The sequence below is a fragment of the Amphiura filiformis genome, chromosome 3, assembly GCF_039555335.1.
Source record: "Amphiura filiformis chromosome 3, Afil_fr2py, whole genome shotgun sequence".
NCBI classification, from domain to species: Eukaryota; Metazoa; Echinodermata; class Ophiuroidea; order Amphilepidida; family Amphiuridae; genus Amphiura; species Amphiura filiformis.
The window spans coordinates 59,396,193-59,416,739 of record NC_092630.1 but is presented as its reverse complement, the minus strand read 5'-3'; the positions used below and the strand labels follow the sequence as shown (position 1 = coordinate 59,416,739).

General features: G+C 36.6%; 1 protein-coding gene across 1 annotated transcript in view; it reads left to right on the top strand.

Annotated features, from left to right (window-relative positions):
• The window catches only part of LOC140147368 (polycystin-1-like protein 1), a 118,593-nt gene that overhangs the window by 63,552 nt on the left and 34,494 nt on the right, over positions 1-20,547 (top strand). Inside the window, 11 exon segments of the mRNA XM_072169145.1 lie at positions 733-1,740; positions 2,871-2,894; positions 3,377-3,610; positions 4,452-4,594; positions 4,968-5,097; positions 5,790-5,904; positions 13,315-13,534; positions 14,292-14,420; positions 17,677-17,913; positions 19,489-19,752; positions 20,342-20,458. Of these exon segments, the coding sequence (XP_072025246.1) occupies positions 733-1,740; positions 2,871-2,894; positions 3,377-3,610; positions 4,452-4,594; positions 4,968-5,097; positions 5,790-5,904; positions 13,315-13,534; positions 14,292-14,420; positions 17,677-17,913; positions 19,489-19,752; positions 20,342-20,458 (2,621 nt within the window).

Here is a 20,547-nt window from a genome sequence, read left to right as displayed (position 1 = left end):
ATTAAAACTCATTAATGCCGGAGGTACACTATTTTGATCTCCATTTATGCACAAACCAATCTATGGCAGATTTAACATTGTTTTATGAGGCAGTCCTAAGTCGGTTCTCTTTGGGTCTAAGCTCTATGGACATATCGACTGTTCAGTGCCATAAGTGGGTATGTGCAAAAGCTGCCCTGTGAACATTTGGCAATTTACAAAGTATATTGTACTCATCTAACACATGGAAGGTACATATGGCAGGTATTGCACATACCCACTGGCAATGATCAGTTGATATCACAAATGTTTCAAAGTAAGAACTGGATCTAGAAGATTGGCACTTTCATATGTCGCTGATAACTGGGGTTAACAAAAGGAATAACTATGATTTGTGGAGATTGTTAAGTGTATTTTCTGATTTGTGCACAAAGTTTCCATATCTTTGATACTTGGAATCCTTTACACTTTACATTGGCTGGATAAGTGAAAATCCAAAATTATGTTTACATTTAATCTTTGAAGTGCTATAATTGGGAAGATTACTTGATATGGTTAATAACACAACATGTGTTTTTACATGCTTCATGAAATTAATGTGTTAAAGCATTTAAGAAACGTTTTCCTATATGAATGTTACATGGCTGGATAATAGAGAGATCCGTATAAATAAGGTCTGGATAAGAAAGGTTGGACAGTCAGTATTAATAAAACATTGTCAATGATCTTATGTTTTGTTGTTTATTTTATTAGGAGTGAATACAGGAGAAGACAGTTTCTATAATGAAATTGGGACAGCACCATTGGACAGCATTAATGAAGCACCTGATGATGACCAGCAGTATAATAGTTTCTTTGAAGACGTCCCAGAATTAAGTTTTAATGAGGATTTGCCACCTCAAGTTAGTATTGGAGAAGATATTCCTCTTCCTGATAATGGTCCAGGGCCTTTTGGAGAAGCGAGCATTTTCGAGGAGGTACCCGGTGGCACCGGTGAGTTGCCAGGTGGTACTGGCGAGGTGCCAGGGGAGGTACCGCCAAGCGTAGAAGAGGACACATCGGACAACAATGACAACATGACGTACGTGGAAGAGGTTGAAGCTACTACTATAGTGTATGAATATGCGGAGACCACCCCGCAGGATGAAGTTGTGGAAGAGAACAGTTACGTTGAGTTTGTACCGAGCTTTGTGGAAGGTATATATGAGCCTAGTTTTGATGAGGCATTACCTCATCAAGATAGTTTTGTTGAGGATACACAGCAAGATGGTAGCATTCTTGAAGACCATGATGTTGAAGATGGAAACCAAACCAGTTCTGCTAATGATACAAGCCATGATGGAGGGATATCTAAGGAGGAATCAAACTCGAAACCAACATCACAACCTAAAGAGGAAACCACCGATGCAACTCAGGATGCCTTACCACCTGTGACTGGTACTGCATCCTACATAGAATATGTATATGAATACTACTATGAAGAAGACATCGGTGATGGCGCCCCAACTGCTAGTTATAACACAGGTGGCGGTGTGCCTAGCCAGACCGAACAAGGAAGTATACCAGAATATGTTCCTGTAGGAACAAGCCAAGCACAGCCAAGCAATGCCTACGGTGAACCCAGTATACAAGAGGCAGGGCCTAACCCTGGTCCTGGAATACCAAGTATTGCAGAAGGTGTAGGCGGCGGACAACCCAGTTATACAGAAGGGATAGGTGGTGATTATGAAGAGTATGATGATTATTATAAAGAAGATCTTGGTAAGTTTGATGAAAATATTTTGTCTTGTGAGTGCAAGGGTATGTTTATGTTTACATTTATGTTGCAGATCAGCCAAAGCTGCCATTTACTTTCTTATAATAATCCGACTTCATTGATATAATCAGCATAATCCAAAAAGGTCCAAGTAAAAGTTACCAAGTTAGAAGGGGAATGCAACCAAGAATATTATGTGATCACAGTAGCCCTATGTTGGTTATGCTGCACATATTAAATGCATTTTACATGAAGCAGCTTTGCAGTTCTATTTCACACACAATGTTCTTGCACTCACATGACCATTTGTGAGATAGAATATTTGTCAATGTAATTATGTCGATGGCGTAGAGCCATAACTAGTTTTTGTCCACGTTTAGGGTATTTAGATTTGGCCCACCATTTTAGTATGAACATGGGCATGGTCACTGTGCCAGAGATGTCTATGTCCTATGTTTAAAAATTTAATTATATCAAGAAGAATTGGAGAATTAATTATTGTCTTTGTTGTGATTATATATTATTCAGAGAGAATTAACTGGACTCAAAACATCAATGTTTGAAATAGCCAGTTCTGGTTTTAAGCCCTCCTTGATAGTGTGCCATTGCATACACGCATGCAGTCAAACCCTTGTTAATTGAGGGGTAAACAATGTTGACATGTTAATGAGTCAGCAGCAGCAGATCCCATCATGACCAATCACAGACAGGTGTAATAATGTGAAATATGCCTACAAGCCCCTTAACTGATGAAAACATTCTCACTGTTGTGGTAGCAACTTTATATCTACATAAAAACGTCATAGTTCATCCTCATGTTCACAAACCAGAGTGGCCATCTCTCATTTGAAGTGTTGTGGCGAGACTTTTCAAGTATAACTTGCTGTTGGAGTTTGTCACACTTCGTGCTCAGCAAGTATGCTGGTACCCATACACCTAGGTGGAGGTAGGCGACAAAGGTGAAGAGTCTTGCCTAAGTGCACAACAAAGCCTGTAGCCCTGTGTCACAATACTCTCTTTTATACTCTCTGCTATACTTATTAACACAGTAAAATTTCATCAGTGGCACTTTGTGTATACACTTTAAAAGTATTCAGTATATTCTTAAATATTTTCTTGTCTTATTTTGTTTCAGGATCTGATAATGTACCCCCACTACGTAAGTAAAAGATGATTTCTAAAAATTATAATCATGTTTCATGCCTCATATATATTATGACCAAAATGAGAAGTAAATTGCTCCTAAAATGCTAAGATTACATTTTCACTATAATTTCTTTAATAATAATGCAAATAAAAATTGAAAGTGAATGAAGCCTGGGTCTGAGTAAGTTCTGGTATAGTATTTTCTTTTGCAACATTTTTTTATGATTGATAGTATGACAAGCTCGAAATCAAAGGAATAACGAATATCATAAATGACCTCAATAGTTAAAAAGGCCTATTAAGTGATCCCAGCGAAAGTGTAATTAATAATATTAAGTTTAAATTACCTAAAAGTGAATGTTAAGTCATTAAAATTGTCATCGATCAATCCATCTTTCACCTTGTGATCATATATATTTCAACCATCACACTCTTAAAAGTTGATATTTGAGTACTAACTCCTGAGTGAACCACACCTTTGTATTAACTCAACAGCTGGTAGTGGTGGTGGTGGAGACAATGATAATAGTGAACAACCCGGAGATGAGGTTGGCAACGGTGGTGACCCTGAGGATCCTGAAGTTCATATGGTAGACCTGCAAAAAGAAATGAAGCTTGTGACGGTATATGACACAACAACAGGCGTACATGGGAATTCACTGACGTTCAGGAAAGACTTTGTGGACGAAGGATTGACTTATGCAGTGGAAGTCGTTGTTGACTCACATGGTAAGCAAATGGGCTATTCCATTTGAAGTCCACACTACCCTGTGGAAGATTTAGTTAAAGTCTTCCACAAAGGGAGTATGAGTATTGAATAGAATAGACAGTTGGGCAACTACTGACATTTGATGTTTTAGATAATGGGGTACTCCATTTGAATATGCTCTCGTGGAAAAAATTGAGTTAGCTTGAAATTCCACTGGACAAGGAACTTGCTGCTAATTGTCTCGTTGTAACCCGTACGAAACTCGGGGAGCTGATCCTGGTTGCGATGGTTAATTGTGGAGTGTCTAGGGTGTGCGCTCTTGTAGCAGCAAAGTCCCTGATTTGTTGTTAAATGGTTTATGGAATGATGTGGGCCGTAGTGGTCAGCGACAACCTATAAAGTGTGCTGAGGCTTGTGGATCAACGGCTAGGCGTTGTACCTGTGCGTAGCGCACTATAAATCACTGCACTTTTAGAATAACCTTGTGAAGGATTTACGGAAAGTGTTCAACAGAGGGAGTATATTTTTTAAATGGAATTGATCAATGTTTATTATTTTGAAACCTATACTCCCCCTGTATTATGGCTTTAACTATATCTTCCACAATTGGATTATTTCAAGTGGAAGAAATAGAGCCAATTGTCTATTCTATTTAAAACTTATACTCCCTCTGTGGAAGACATTTGTCATGTGATAAAGCAAAATGAGTCAGAAGTCGGAAATGTTGATTTTGAGGTATAGCCAAACAAAGGAAGTATTTGCTATTGTTTCCAATTGTTTTGGAAACTCTTTAACTGCTCGCATCTTTTGAACTGGTAGTGTAATGATTATAATAATTCTGAATCTTTTTTCATCTTTCAGAAGGGAGAAGAGAAGGCAAGGCTAGCCAGTATCTATTTGTTAATGTGGGTCCTCATCATGGCTTTTGTTTGGTCAGACCCAATGAAGGCAATGAGCTGGATCGGATCTTCCAGGCAAACTGTAATGAATGGGTCGATGACGATGTAAGTATACTATTGCTGAGTAAGCTTTTACAACAGGTATTCATGGCTACAAATTGAGGGTTTCCAAAAATAATGCTATTCAAGAAATAAAGGTTAATATCCTATCCTTCTATGCCCAAATAATGTGTCTGAGGCAGTAAAAAAGTATTTACTGCTGAGGACATGTTATTTATTTGTAAAATACAAGACCGTAACCTTTATTTCTATTTTTTTACCACGAAAATGGTGTGATTTGAAGAGAAAAATATCACTTTTTTGCCCAATTATTTGAAGTAGTTTACATAATGGTAAAGAATATATGCGTTTCCACAGTACAAGTGATAGCACATTTCGCGGGAAAGTTGTAACATTGTCTTTCATATATATCTTGCAGATAACACCAATGCGGATGGAATTAAGCTATCGTTTGAATGAATCAGACCCAAAGACTGTCTTATACTACGGAATTAATCAGGAGATTAACTTTCAGTTACCGGCTGGCTTCGAAGAAAATGACAGAAGAGGTTTGTGTACTATAATTAAGCCAGAGATAAAAAATACTAGTTTACGAAATACAAGTTTGACAATGATCAATACCTCATGATGGTACTTTTACAAGGCAGAAAGCAACTTTTCTAAGCATTTTTGTTATGCTTTCACGAAAGAACATTTCCTATTACTAAGACCTAACAGTTTGTATGTTTGAAGGAGCAACATTAGCCATAGTGCACGCTGTTTCACTGCTACATTCAGAAATTTCGATATCAAGACAAACCGTGAACTTAAACGTTTGTGAATTTGATTTACAGATGATGTGAGACGCAAACTTACTTTTATCTCTGGCTCTTATTATAACACTAGAATCATGATGTATCCCATATACTGTCAAAGTGGACACATTTTCACGCTACATTCATTTTAGCACTTCTCAGGGTTTCAACCGGCCCTATATTTCCTATATTTTTGGACTCTTCCTATATTTTCCTATATTGTTACAAAATGTCCAGTAATTCCTATATTTTTGCTAAATTTAGGAATTTTTTTTCACTTACTGTAGTAAATCTTAAAATAGTAAATAATAAAATTCAAAATTTCTGCATGCTTCGCACACAGTTGAATTTTTCAGCAGGTTAGCGGGTAAATTTTACTGGCCTCTTTTCTTTGCCCAGTGGTTGCTCTTTCATATTGTAATTTTTTTCTGACTACTTTTTAACAGTTTGGGTTGACATTGTCATGGAAGACAGCAGAGGGAGTCGCGCACCAGTGTGCTCTGTTGTACTCCGGGTTACCCCAAAGGTGTTTGCGGAGGGAGAAAACAAAGAGGAATTCTTGTAAGTTACAATTCTGCATTTCTTTTGTACTCAAAGACACTTGTATGTGGTATATAATTATAAGTTTTAGGGGTCTTTGTTTTGATGGTGAGTAAAGCAAAACAAAAATTTTCAGACTTTCTCAACTATGTATCTAGGGGTCTTTTATTTCTCTTATTTTCAACCTCCATCTATTTAGCTTCTTTGTAACATATTGAACCTTAGTATTTCTATCACCAGAAAGCAAGCAATATTTCACTAGAATTTACAGGTGCGTGCATCCTTGTAAATATTCTGGTTTCTGTAGATAGAAATACTTAACCCTACATTTTGCATGTGTCACTTGGGGTAGGCCTACCTTGTACACCCACTCTTGCATGTAATCTGTGACTCTTCATTACAGATTTTGTTTGCATGTATTCCAGTAGCATGATTCATGAACATTGCATGATATCATAATAAAAGAGTTATCTTGTTTGCCGATATGGAAAGTTGAACATAGTGAACTGACTTTGGTGTATCAGTAGTTCATCATGTTCAAGAACTTAAGGTGTGCAAAGATAACAATGATGGTAACTTAATTTATTCTGGCTGATGAGAGACAGGTATTTATCAAAATCATATCGTCGTTGGGCAGGAAAACCTATGTGTTTTGGCCCATGAACTTGTTTAAAACAAAACTGCCAACCGGTTACATAGGAGGTTTTGCTTTAACCATGTTCAGGGGCCAATGATTGGTATTTTTAATCTTAATCAAGATGTGAGTGTCTGTCGTGTGAGATGATAGGTTGTGTGATTTGCAGTGCATATTAAGTACTGTTGGTTTGTCTTGGGTTTGTAGGTTGATGGATAAAATTGGTATTTCATGCTATCACTGCAATGGGTGTCGGGGAGATATCATCACCCCTAGCCTTGTGCAGCTCTTGTGTCATTGTTCGATTGGTATTTAGTTATCAGGAAGTCATCATGTGGTTTATTAGTTGTGTGTAGTGTTAAATTAAAGAGTGTGTGAACTTGCTGAAGTGAGTGATATTAGTATATGATAGAAAGATTATATTTTGAATATCAATTTTGACAAAAATAACTCTTGTCTCATCAGCCATGAAATAAAGAAGCTATCAACTAAAATACAGTAATAATTCAGTAACATCTTACTTACCTATCCTTCTTTCTTCTTGATTACTGTTTCCAAAGCTTGCTTTCTTGAGCAAATTTAATAAGTAGGGGGTAAATAGTGGAAGGATGTAATCCAAGTGGCTCAGCGGCACAAAGACGTATGTCCATTAGAAGTTGGATGCTGTGTTTTTGATTCACTGTGATATGTATGATGGTACTGAATGTACAGAGAAGCTTTGACTGAGTACATTCACTATGCATGAGTGCATTCACACATCAGCTAATGGAGATACGCCATTTCTGCCGGTGAGACATTGATTCATAATTTGTGGCGGTTCCTTTAACCACATTAGCAATGCAAAGTTACATTTTAGCAGTGATACTATTTACAAAGGTAAGTGTACCAAAGTGTCAGAGGTCAGCCATATTCATAAGCATTTAGAGAAAGGTGTGTTCTTGCTAAATATATTTTCACTTTATTTATATCCTCTCTATTTAACAACAATCCTTCATAGCTCTCTTGGTTATGGGACAGGTTAGTAAGTTTCTGTATGCTGTCAGATACACAAGTTTTGTGTGCATTTTTGATTGGTTGGCTACACTTTGCACTGAATTTCAGTTATTTGTATAATTTGTTATGGCATGTTTTCAGTTGTGAATGTTAAAGTGTTCAAATTTGCAAAAACCAGTGACGGATGATGTCAAAACACAGCTACCAATTGCCAAAGCTACAAAAGTACAACGGTGGAATAAAATGTTCTGTCACTTTTGCCAAAAAATAGTAAGGTCCTTATCTCCAATTATCATTGCAGAAACATTTCACTGTGTTTCTGCTTGGCTCTGCTTAAAAGTTTCCCAACTACTTTTCTCTGTTGTATTTAGTTGCAATTTCTAGTTATGAAAGTGTATTATACTTGATAAGGGATGAACTCAAAATTCGACTGGTGGTTGGTCAAAGGGTTCCGGGCGGTTCCCATCTGGTTGGACCCAGTTTCTGTTGTTCTAAACAATGGAACACGGTTCAACTGCCGGTAACCGCCTGTCAACCGTCGGTCGAGTTTTGATTTCATCCCTAAACGGCTAATCATCATGAGAGTCCCTTTAAATATGGATAAAATGCAGGTCTCTGGCATAGTTGCTGTGTTTTGATAGTTCCCTTGAGTATTTAGTGGTAACTTGCACATATTGAGATGACAGTATTTTGCTTCATGCATTGGTGATGAGGTGAATTAATAACTATCGCACTCCTGGTGATGACTTGAATGAAAAGAGCTATTGATTTCATGTGATGACATGAACACAAGTATTGTTTAAACATCTGAACAGTGATACACATACACAGGTGTGATTTGTCTGGATTTTTTGTGGCCAAAATTTACGCAATTTTATTGATTTTCAGCCAGTTTTAGGGTATTTTTGCCCAATTTCACACTGTTTTTCAGGATTTTATTACTATTTACTGGATATTTCAAAAGCTTTAAATAATATCCCTGACATACAGCTGATTAAATGATATGCCTTGAGATGGCCTAATATTTCCGAAATAAAACACCAATTTCAAAATTTCCTGTCAGTTTTGTCCAAGAAGTCAATACTCTTTTCCACAAGATATCACCATTTTTTAACAAGGTTGTTAATGAAGTAACAAACACAGTATGAGCTTGAGGAAGAGTTGAGCTTTCAGATTTGAAAAATTTAAAGAAGAAAAATTAAGTCCCAGACACAGATTTAGCTTAATCTAGGCTCAGTCGATGAAAGGCAAGACAACAATGTTTTTTAAAGGCATAATATTACAATTTATGTAAAATTGACCTTTTCTTTTCCAAAGCTGTACAACTTTGTGTGTCATTTTAAGAAAGATACCTGCTCTTGTGTTTGTTACCTTGATTACAATTCTCTGAAGCACAAACAAAACTTTTTCACAAAACCGGCTTTTTTCCTTCCTCCTCCTTCAACTTAACTTCACAATAGTCGACGTTTACGGAAGAGACTTCTACTGAGAGATGTGTATTCCAGATACAACCCTAATAGAGGATACAACCCCAATAGAGGATGACATGATTGTTTGATGTATTTTCTTCTCTTTCTGCCCATCTGTTGTTTTTTCTTCCATATTACTTGCAGTTGTTTATCTCTTGATTAGCAGTGTGAATAGCAGAGTTTGCAAATTGTACTCACCATTAATGATTTGCATCCTGCATATAACAAGTTATATGATAAGTGGACATTGGATGTATGATATTTAATAGCACGAGGCTGGTGTTATTTGGATATTCTGTTTAAAATACATACTACCCCTGTTGAAGATTTTGGAAATATCTGCCACAGGGGGAGTATGAATATCAAATGGAATGAGCACATTTGGCAGCACCATTTGCATTTCGTACACACTCTGAGAACGATTTCAACCAGAATCTTCCCATGAGGGAGAGTGAGTTTCAAATGGAGCTGCTATTGTGTTAATTCCATTTGAAATTCCTACTCCCCTTGTGGAAGATATTTCCAACATCTTCCACAGGGGTAATATCGATTTTAAATGGAATAGCCCAATTTTGTTGATGGTGATTACAAATTGCAAGCTCTAATTCAAGTTATTTGCTGTTATGAATATTCATATTAAGACTGGTGACACATAGAATAGGTCGTTGACATGACTTAACATTAAAATTTAATACTTTTTTGAATTGGTGAAGAATATAGATGAGGTGAACATCTCTGAAGGAATGTATATATTCCTGATCAAAAAGAATTCCTCCACTAGCTTACAGCGGAACAACTTCTGGATATTAAGTTACTAAACAATGTCAACGATATTTACATGATTTAGAGCCAAAAGGGAGATTGTTGTTTCTTGGTGCAAGTCTTTACAGAATTGAAGGTGATAGAATTGTCTCTGTAAAAACATCGGGATGTAACTAGTGTCAAGATCGATGTATGAATATTCATGTAATATGTAAATGATGTAAATATGAGATATACATAGTTGAATTTATAATATATTTATGTAATCTTGTCATATCTTGTCATATATATACCCCTACAAAGTTAAGCTATATATTTTTATAATTATGTTATATACAATGTAGAATATGTTTGTTGAATACTATGGTGAACATGTAGGCATTTTAATATAAAGGGAACGTTGTATGTAGCCCCATACTAGAGTAACTGGTATTTAATAGTTTGAAGTTTATTTGGTTGGCAGCTTAATACTTATTTTTTGAAGTAATTTTGTGAACTTATTTTCACCTTTGCACAGTGCATTTATTTTAATGCACTACACGTATCCTTGAAAATTGATAGATTTCACAATTACTTTAAGTAGGAACTGAATAATCAAAGAAATATTTAAAATATTATTAGTGTTGAGTCGACATCGGTTTCTTTTTATTTATTTGGTTCAGTTTTGATTTACTTTTAGATTATTTTAACATACTGTATTAAAGTAGAAATTTAATTTTGTTGCTTTGAATAATATGTTGGTAAGATTTTTTGCCACTTTATTTACTAACCAAAAAGGAGTGACCATAAAAAAATCTTTTTTGTCAATTGAAATATATACCACTCAGATAATTAAGTCTCAGGAAAAGAAAGTGTTAATTAGCTTTTCTCAACTGAATCATTCATAAAAAATTCAGAGGATTGTTGCAGTGTTATTATAGCTTTAACTAAGGTAGTCAATAATATTAACTTATTTTTATTTATTCTTTGGAGAACTTCCAAGTTGTAGTTGAAAGTCAGAAGAGGTTTGACTGTGATGTTTAGGCCTGTAATTATGTCAATTACAAAAATTTAACTACATCCCTATTCCCTCTATATGGAAGCCACCCACAAAAATATTGATACCAAAATCCACTCCTTATTTTTATCCTACAAACCTAATCCTTACCCTTATCTTCATCACAACTCTAAAAACCCAATCTTAAGTCAAAAGCGTTAAGTGGTGGTTCATAGCTACATAGTTATACGAGGATGAGAATGATGACATAGGAGGGACATTGTGAGGTATGAAGAATGGCACATTTTGTAAAGAGATTTTGATTTACCATCACCACCTGTGCTGTTCAGCTCGTTCGCGGGTCCCCTGTGTCTTTGGTTTCTCTACTACTAACCACAGACGCAGGCAGTGGTTGATGCAAGTCAGCAGCTAATTGGTTAACGCTATACGTAAGGGTTGTATATCACGCATGATCAAATGCTGCTTGTGCAAACAATCTTACGGCAGTTTTGTCTGCTGTAGGGAAAGTAATGAGTGGCTTGAGGCAAAGGCACTGTTTAAGTTACTGGACAAAAAAGTGGTCAGTTTCGCAGGGCAGGGTACCAGCAAATTTAGATTGCATTATTTTTTGAAAATCATCTGCTTTGATGTAATTTTCAAGGCATGGGCTATATTGCCTAACTTCAGAATTGGCAGTGTTTGAAAAATAGTACACTGTGTCTTCTAACCAGGAGCCTGACAAATTGTTGATTTCTAAAAAAACTGTTTTGGTACTTGTAAACGATTTGTGGCTGGACAACCTTTTATCATAATGATGTGTTAATACCTATCAGTAGCAAATGTTGGAGCCAACAATTACCCCTGTGCCAAAATACAACTTGAGGAAAATAATTATGAATTAAAATGCACACTTCAACATTTGCCAACTGGATTGGGCTAATGGACTTTTGCGGTTAAAATCTATACACCACCTATGGCAGACACAGCACCCACACAGGAATGTGAATTTTGAATGGGGTTACCTGAATGGGTGACTCCTTTTGAAATCTACAACCCCTGTTGGAGATTAAGGTCATGTCTTCCATATGGGGTGTATGGATTTCAACTTGAATAGACCCTTATTGTTGCTGACTATAAGCAGATGGTGTACTTGGTCAATCGGGTCACTGGATAATTATGCTCGGAGTACACAAATCATATAAAAGATTTTGCTTTTTACTTGAAAGAAATCAACTGTTAGGCTTCCTTTCTTGGAAGACTGTAACACATAGGAATCATAATCATAAATTAATATTTTCGTGGGGAATAACAGTAAGGTACTTGCGTCTATTTCAAGTGTTGATTGACATGTAGCATGATTGGTGCATTGTATGAATGGAGAATGGTTACTTAAGAGTTAGCTTATTAGAAATATTTATGAGCACTTTTGATTGTTTTTTTATTAGATTATGTTGTTGATTTTTAAAATACCTTGATTGGTCTTGTGAGTGCTGCAAGGTCATAGCTGCAATATCTGTGTTATGATTTTTTTCTTTGTTTTTTCCAAATTGTGGCTTGAAATGGTTTCTGGAGTCAGTCACCCACCTTTGCATGATATTGTTTGTGGGTCCTGAGAGCACATCAGACACACCAACTTGAATTCTGAATATAAGGAATGTCCTTCTGATATCGGATCATTTTGATTTTTTTTTAAATTTGCGATATAAACAATTAATACACATTTTATGGTCAATTATTAAAAATTGATATTTTTTATAATTTTGACAATATGTATGGTACTTGAAGTGTATGTGGCTGGGATGAAATGCTGCCCATCATGTGCAAATTTTGATCTTTTGTATTGAAGATATACCTAAGGTCTTTTCGGAAATTTTTACATGAAGTAGGTTTGCAGGTACAATGTTGTGGCACTCACAAAACAAATTGAGTATCAGTGTTATCATTGTAAGTATTTTACATTTAGAAGTTGTTTTTAGCGTGTAAATAATTTATATTATTATGTAATCAGTGTCTGATTATTGAAATTGGTAGGAAAGGTTACTCAATTCATCGTTGTCAGCGGTTCTTGGAATGGGCTATTCCAGTTGAAATCCATATACCCTCTATGGAAGACATGACCTTGATATCCCACACAGAGGGTGTAGATTTCAAATGGAGTCACCTGTTTAGGTGACCCATTGGAAATTCACACTCCCTGTGTTGGAGATTAAGGTCATGTCTTCTATAATGGGTGTATGGATTTCAACTTGAACAGCCCAATGTTTGCATAGTTGCTTAATGCACAATTATGCATCAAACAAATTTGTTCTGGACAATTTCAGCCCAATTTATACCAACAAATTTTTGTCAAGCCATAGTTCTTATTTCTGTGATATATGAAGATTGGCATATTATCTTATATTAATCACACACTGCATCTCTCGGTATATATTTGCAGATAATTTATGAAAATTGTCAAACTTGTTTGAATCCAGTGCAGACAAAGTTAAATTGAGCAACCTTTACTTACCATTTTTTACAGTATTGAGTAGCACAAGTACATTATGTAAAATCATAATATGTAATAATAAATGAGATGAATCAATAAAAAATCGTAGGTACAACTCGACGGTGCCCATGGATAGCAAGCTGGTGGAGTACGTCCATAATGGAGACCACAACAAAGTACTCATTCAAGTTCTTACTATTGGGGATACCATGAATCATCTACCAAGACTGACCACTGAAGATCTGACATATACTCTGACCCAAGCTGACCGTGAATGGACGATGGACGATGATCACCATGATGATGATGAACAAATAGGCCAACAAAAGGTATGCTCAGTAGAAAATAAATTGCGTTGAAAACAAACACCCACAAGAGTAATTTCATGTCGTAAAGGTATGCTCATATACGCTGTAATGACATTTTATGCTGCAACGACTCATATACCGTAAAGATTCACTTAATTATCACATGGGCTCCTTTCTTTTAGGGTAAATTTCACGCACAAACAGAGAGCTCCCTGCCCTGAAAATCCCAACAAGAGAATTAAGAGTCTGTGCCCTTATTTGCATTTGGGATTTTTAAAGGGATGGCACTTTAAGTGTGTATAATTGCAGTTATATCAAGGGAGCCCATATGATCCATTTAGATGAATCTTTGCAGAATATGATTTATATGTTGAGTACTCTGTGCAATACTGCCTCCTATCCTTTTTAGCCATTTTGAGAAAAAGACGACTGAAGATTTGCTCAACTTTGAGTTTGTTATAGAAATGAGGCTTTGTGCTAAAAGAGAATTTCTTTATGAAAATTTTATTACTAAAATCTCATTTTTGTCAAAAAAGGAAATGAGGTTTTGTGTAACAGCTGTTAGTTGGAATGGCCTAAAGTAACACATCCTTAATATAACTTGGGTGTATTTTTGTCATTATGGAAGCACACACTGATTTCATTTGTATGTAATCAGATAAATAGAAAAAAGAAGAGAGTGTCGCCATCCAGTCTTCCTAATTTTCAATTGTCCTATTTGGTGTAGACAGATCAGTGTAACCATAAGTGAAATGAGTTGTGCTCTTTTCTTGTACAGTTGCTGGATGTGCGTCGAGATGTGCGAAAAGCTTTATTGGGTGGTTGTCGATATCTTCCCATGAGAGATGCTGTTGAACTTGAGCAACGTTCTTTTGCCATGGCACGGAGCACTGCTATTCCTGAAGAGGTAAGTGTTCATATATGACACAATCTGATCCAATCGGACCAAAACAGGCAATTGTGAAAACTGAGTTAATTATCATTATCACAAAAGATAACAAGGTGCACTTTAACAAAATTTATGCAATTGTGGTGCGCTAAGGTGCTGACATGCAGGGTTCACACACACTTGGTGAACATAAATTTGTACAAGATCACCCTAATTACATAAGGCAAAAAAAAATTGTTTGCTTGTCCTCCACCGACTGACCCTAATCTGAAAAATCTGGAAAAAAGTTTTTTGTTTTACTGTACTAATGAATACCGACCCTAATTTTTGAAATTCCAGAAAAAGTTTTTTTCAACATTTTTGACATCCTGAAAAGTTTTTTTGCAGGTTTTACACACTTCTAAACTGTTTTAAAAACATGAATGAAGTAGTATACAGTTGAGAAATATCCCAATTCACAACTATTTGGGCTATTTATTAAGCTAATTAAAGGCATAATTTTGGCTATGACCTTGAAAAAAATATTTTTTTTTTAAATACCGACCGACCACCCAATTCTGAAAAAGTTGTGGAGGACAAACAATTACATGATCTTTGAACTTCTAAATGCTGTACATATGATTGGACCCTTATACTCTGTCTTTCACTGCGTGTACCACACACACTCCATCACACATCCGGTATGTTCTGACATCACTTGCATCTCCATACATATCATACAATTAACTTGAATCTGGTCAACCAGATATATATTGTTGGAGCAGCCAATGTTGCTACCATAACCTATGGTCTTCAGCAGGGCTGTGAAGTTGTCACCTTGACTTCCGGTCATTTCCTGGAGATTACATCATTTAGAATGTCCTTTATGTCGCAGCTGTGTGAGAATTTTGTCCCAACTTCTCTACTGTGGATAAGGAAATGTTGTTCAGCCCTCCCCCAGATGACTTCTTTGATACTGTGTGATTCACAGTCTTACGACAGCATAAATGTCAAAATGGTGTCCACTGGCTTTTAAGTGTGTGTACCATGCTGAATCATTACAACTGAGCTGGCTCTCTGGTGTTGTGACATCTGGTTTTTAGGTCCTTTTTGGAAACACATCTTCGAAACAAATGCTGTGAATCAACAATATATCCTCTGAATGATTGCATCGCAAAATTACAATTGTGCAAATTTCTATGATTACGGGATGCATTTCAACAAAGATAACAAACAATTTTCCATATTTGCATGGTTGTTCCTGAACCAAACATTGATTCACAGAGAATCCCTCATTTCTTTTTCAATCCACTATAATATAATAAATTTCTGTATGGCAAATAAAACAAATCATGAAGATAGGACATCCTTCATCTCCAATAAAATTGTGTGTAGTAATACACAGAATGCAACACAGGTCTAGATTTCTTCAGGTGCAACACTGTAATGATCTGCTATTGACCATTTGATAGGAACCTTGAGTCTTGAGTGATGAACTCCTATTAAGCTAGGCTTTTTCTAGGATAGCTGTGCTGTGCGTACGTGCCAAAATAGGTGCTCAAAAACATCAACAAAGTGCGAGTAAAAGACTACAAGGATTGGTGGGTTTGTGTAGTTGCCATATCCCGGAGAAGCGGTAACGCCAGGGCCTTGAAATGGCTAAGTGTATTTATCTTTCAGTTCTTGTTCCATATCCTTGGCCATTCTCTCACTCTAAATCCTGCCACCTTTCTCATAAATAACCTTGGCTTTTGCATAGTGACCTTCTGTGTAGGGGTCTCATACCCCTGAACAGTACAAGTTGATAAAACCTTGTGCTGTCGGAGCCTGAAGTAGTGTCTGTGTGTATTTATCTTTCAGTTCTTATTCCATACTTGGTCTCTCCCTCTCTGAATCCTAACACCTTTCTCATAAACAACCTGGGCTTGCATAGTGACCTTTTGTGTATGGGTCCCATACGCTATGAGCAGTGCAAGTTGTTCAGCCTGTGCTTGCACAGCCTGAAGTAGTGTGTATTTATCTTTTAGTTCTTGTTCCATATCTTTGGTCGTCCTCACTCTGAATCCTGCCACCTTTTCCATAAATAGCCTGGTCTTGCATACAATGGAAAATGAAAATGTTCAACATTGGAAAAATTGTCCTACTTTTTATCTGGTACAACAATGGAGAATTATCTATCTGCCTGGAAGAAATCCTCCTTGTTAATAATTTGCACAGCCTTTCAGCCTCTGTTCCTTTACCCTGTTGACAAAGCCTGCTGTACAATAACTATTGTATGTGCGCAACCTGGGCTTGTGCATTGCCTGTCTTTGAATGAAACCAGGATGTGACCGTCCAGTAACATTTGTGAAGAAATTATTCTTGTGAAGAATTTGGGCGCGGTCTTTCAAGTCCTCTTCCCTGTGAACGACAATTGTGTCAATTACAATTGAAATATACTTGTGGCCAATTACATTGCAATTTCTTGAGTTGCATTGATCAGTTCCTGGGACTTTCATGCCATCATAATTAGCAATATGTGACACGATCAAGGGGAATGAGTCGGATGTCGCTAATATTGATTTTGAGATATTGGTAAAGAAAGTGTTACAATTTTTTTGTTTTATATTGTTTTCAGTGATTGATAAATTGATGTAACTTTGCAAAGAAAAGTTGTATCAACCTGGGGTTTTCAGTTTCTGAAAGCTCTAAATGCCCTTTTTAGAAACATAAGTAAAACTCATTTTCGACCAGGGTCGACATATGACTCATTCTCCTTGATCATGTCACATATATCAACAAAACATTTCCATATATATAAACAATTAATATGCATCCAACCTGACTGGCAAAGAACAATGATATCTGCTGACTTACTGGTTGGTATGATGTCATCACATGTCACCTCATCTGTATAGCATTTGTCACCCTGATGTGGCAGTGATGTCAGCATGTTGAAGCAACTGTTTCACTTGTGCATCTAAGAAGTATCTTTAAGCATGTATGTGCACATCAGCGGTTTAAGCGAACTCGAGCGATTTGGGGCTGTGCCCAATGAAATGCATATTGACATCACTGCCACATCAGAGTGAAAAATGATATAGTAAAGTTAGTGTATTATATTGGGACTTAATTGTTGAACTGAGTTAGTCAAAGCATTCAATTTTTGTCTTACCTTGCATACCTTAGTAGCCCTCCAGGCCAGTGAAATGGCAAATCTACTGGCCCTGCAATAAATCCATCCCTGCATAGCAGAGAGAGTATTAAATTTTGATTTCAATTATTCGAACTTGTATTCTTGTTCTTTTCCACACAGCTGTCGAATGAAGCCATCATGGTAGCAGCAGAGGTCCTAGACACCTGTACAGAGACAGCTTTAATGTGTTCACATGAAGGCGGTATGGAAATCTCTGATGAAATTCTGAGTTATGTAATAAGTACCGCCTCCAGCACTGTAGATGCTCTGGCACTCAATCACACACATCACATGAGGGATATGGACAGAGAAATGGTTATCACTAGGACTACGTCTGCGCTGTCTAATTTGTTGAAGGTGAGTCTGAAATTAAACTTTCAACTGGAAATAGTCTACAGTAAACAATGTTTGTTTATCTGATCCACTTACTTGTACGTTTCAGCAAACACTGTTGCCTTTGTCAACACTTGATAAGGAGTGACTGCATCTATATACTGACAATAGAGGGATTTCCAGCATGATTTGTTTGATTGCCAGTTGGTTTTCCTTCTGGGAACCCAACAAATCATGCTGGAAATTCCACTAGCATCGGTTGTCAGTAGATGCAGCGACTCCTCATCAAGTGTTGACATAGGCAACAGTGTTTACTGAAACATACACAAGGAAGTGCATTTTCTGGATCAGATACATGTACAACAAGTTTACTCTACCAATCCTAATGAATTTGTTCAATCATGGAAATAGTCTAATTTGTTACTCAACTTATTTACCTATTCGTTGTTGAGAATCAGTATCAGGTGCAGATAGATGCATTGAGGAATGTGTATATGTGACTTTGTGTGTACATCCATATCATATGTGTCTCTTTTTACATAATAGCTAGGCCTGAATAAATACCACACTAATCTCAAGTGGAGTTCACTTCAAATCATTCCAAATCACATGATTTAGGAATGTTGTCTGTATTCCTAAACTTTGTGACTTGGGAATGACTTGAAGTAACCTCCACTTGAGATGAGTCGATGGTGTTTATACCGAGCTATTATGTAAAAAGTTACGCATGTAGCAGCTGACAAGTGCATCCTTTTGATATCGACTGCTCAGTGCCAGAAGTGGGTAAGTGCAATAGCTGCGCTGTGAACATTTGGCAATATACACACAGTATATTGTACTCATCTGCACATGGCAGCTATTGCACTTAACCCACTTCTGGCACTGTGCAGGCGATATGGATGTACACATATTTCTTGTAAGTTCATCTGTGTCAGTATTTTGAAACTTGTTCAAACACAAAATTACAATCTAACTCTGACGACACTTCACTTCAAAGGTAAATTTCCCTATATATAATCCATGATCGGGTGGTGCAGTTAATATTTTGCATAGAAAATCTTAATTGTTAAAAATATAATCAATAATAATTAATATATTAATTGATAATTGTTAAAAAGTTTTTATTAGTGTTTATAATCAAGATCATGGTACATACATGTGGCATCCAGTTTGAATTATTGGAGTTAAAAATAAAAAACCCCATAGTATGGGAGTAAGCGGCTGAAAAATGCAATCTCTTTAACAAAAATTTAATTTACAACTTTTGTATGTCAAGCATGAAATTTGCACATGCATGAAAAATCACGAGTGACTTGGGTTTGTGATTTTGTTATGCTCACATTTCAAATTAAGTGTACTACTATCCATCCAGCGCATATTATTGTACACAAGGTCTGATCACATGCTTGATGTCAAGCACATATGACGAGAGCCGATGCTTCAAAATGATTTGGCCAAACATTTTAATGCACTGTACCAAACAAGGCATCTTGATGAATTATATTTTGTTGTGTCTCCAATCAACTGTGCTTTTTGAAAATTATGCAAATAAGCTAGCTTCCAAGTTAATTAATACACCTATTAAATTGATTGTTACAGACTAAACTGAGTTCTCAAGAGAAGGATAAGTTGCCAATCTGTATGGAAACCAATTCCTTGAAGGTACTGGGTGCCAAAGTTAGCTCCCTGTCCAACCAGAAGTTTGTCAACCCTTACACCACTGTTATCTTGCCAAAGAATCTGGATGAGAAACTACTTGAACAGCATGAGGACTTGATGCTTGATAGTGAGGAGCAATGTCATGGTATTGAGATCATTAGTTTCCTGCAGAATCCGTACAGCTGGGGACAGGGAGGGGAAAGAGTAAGTGTTTGACCATCCTATTAAAATAACTAAAATATCAAACTATGACTCAAAATAGCAGTTAATTTGTGATAGTAGTAGTAGTGTGGGTATATTCTTATGCTATAACTCTCTTATTATATGTGATCTGCTACCATGAAATGAGTGTAAAGTCGCAAGTTGGTAGTTTTGAGATGTCCTGTCTGTTGTGTTGGTGTTCTTTGTGTAACACACACCAAAGGTTGTTCAAGCCAAAAGTATGTCCTTTGTGAATGGGGGCACAATGGGCCATTCTCAAAGGACATACTACTGGCTTGTACGGGTGTGCGGCAAACAAAGAACATCAACTTAGTAGCCAGGATGTCTCGAAACTACCAACTTGCGACTTTACGCTCCTTCGTGGTAGCAGCTCAAGTATGCCAATTTTGCTCCCCAAATATTTGATACTCGATTGCAACAGGTTAAGTTTAAAGTGCAATTCAGCTTATTCCAATGTCTGACTCGAATACATATTTTCCCGATTGAATGGTATGGTCCCTCATTCTCAGTAATAAAATAAACAGCCAAGATTGATCAACTAAATCCTATATTTGCCATTGTTGCATTTCAGATCACCTCAGCTGCTACCTCTGTGGAGTTATTTTCATGTGACAATGACAAGTTAGACGTGACAGAACTGCACGAAGAAGACGGTGTTGTCATGGAGTTCCACCATACCTGTCACCATGTATGTTATCCTCATGAGAACTACCTGCTGATTGGCCAAAAAGAAGTTTTCATTATCGATTGGCCCAATCAGCAACATTGTCAGAATAA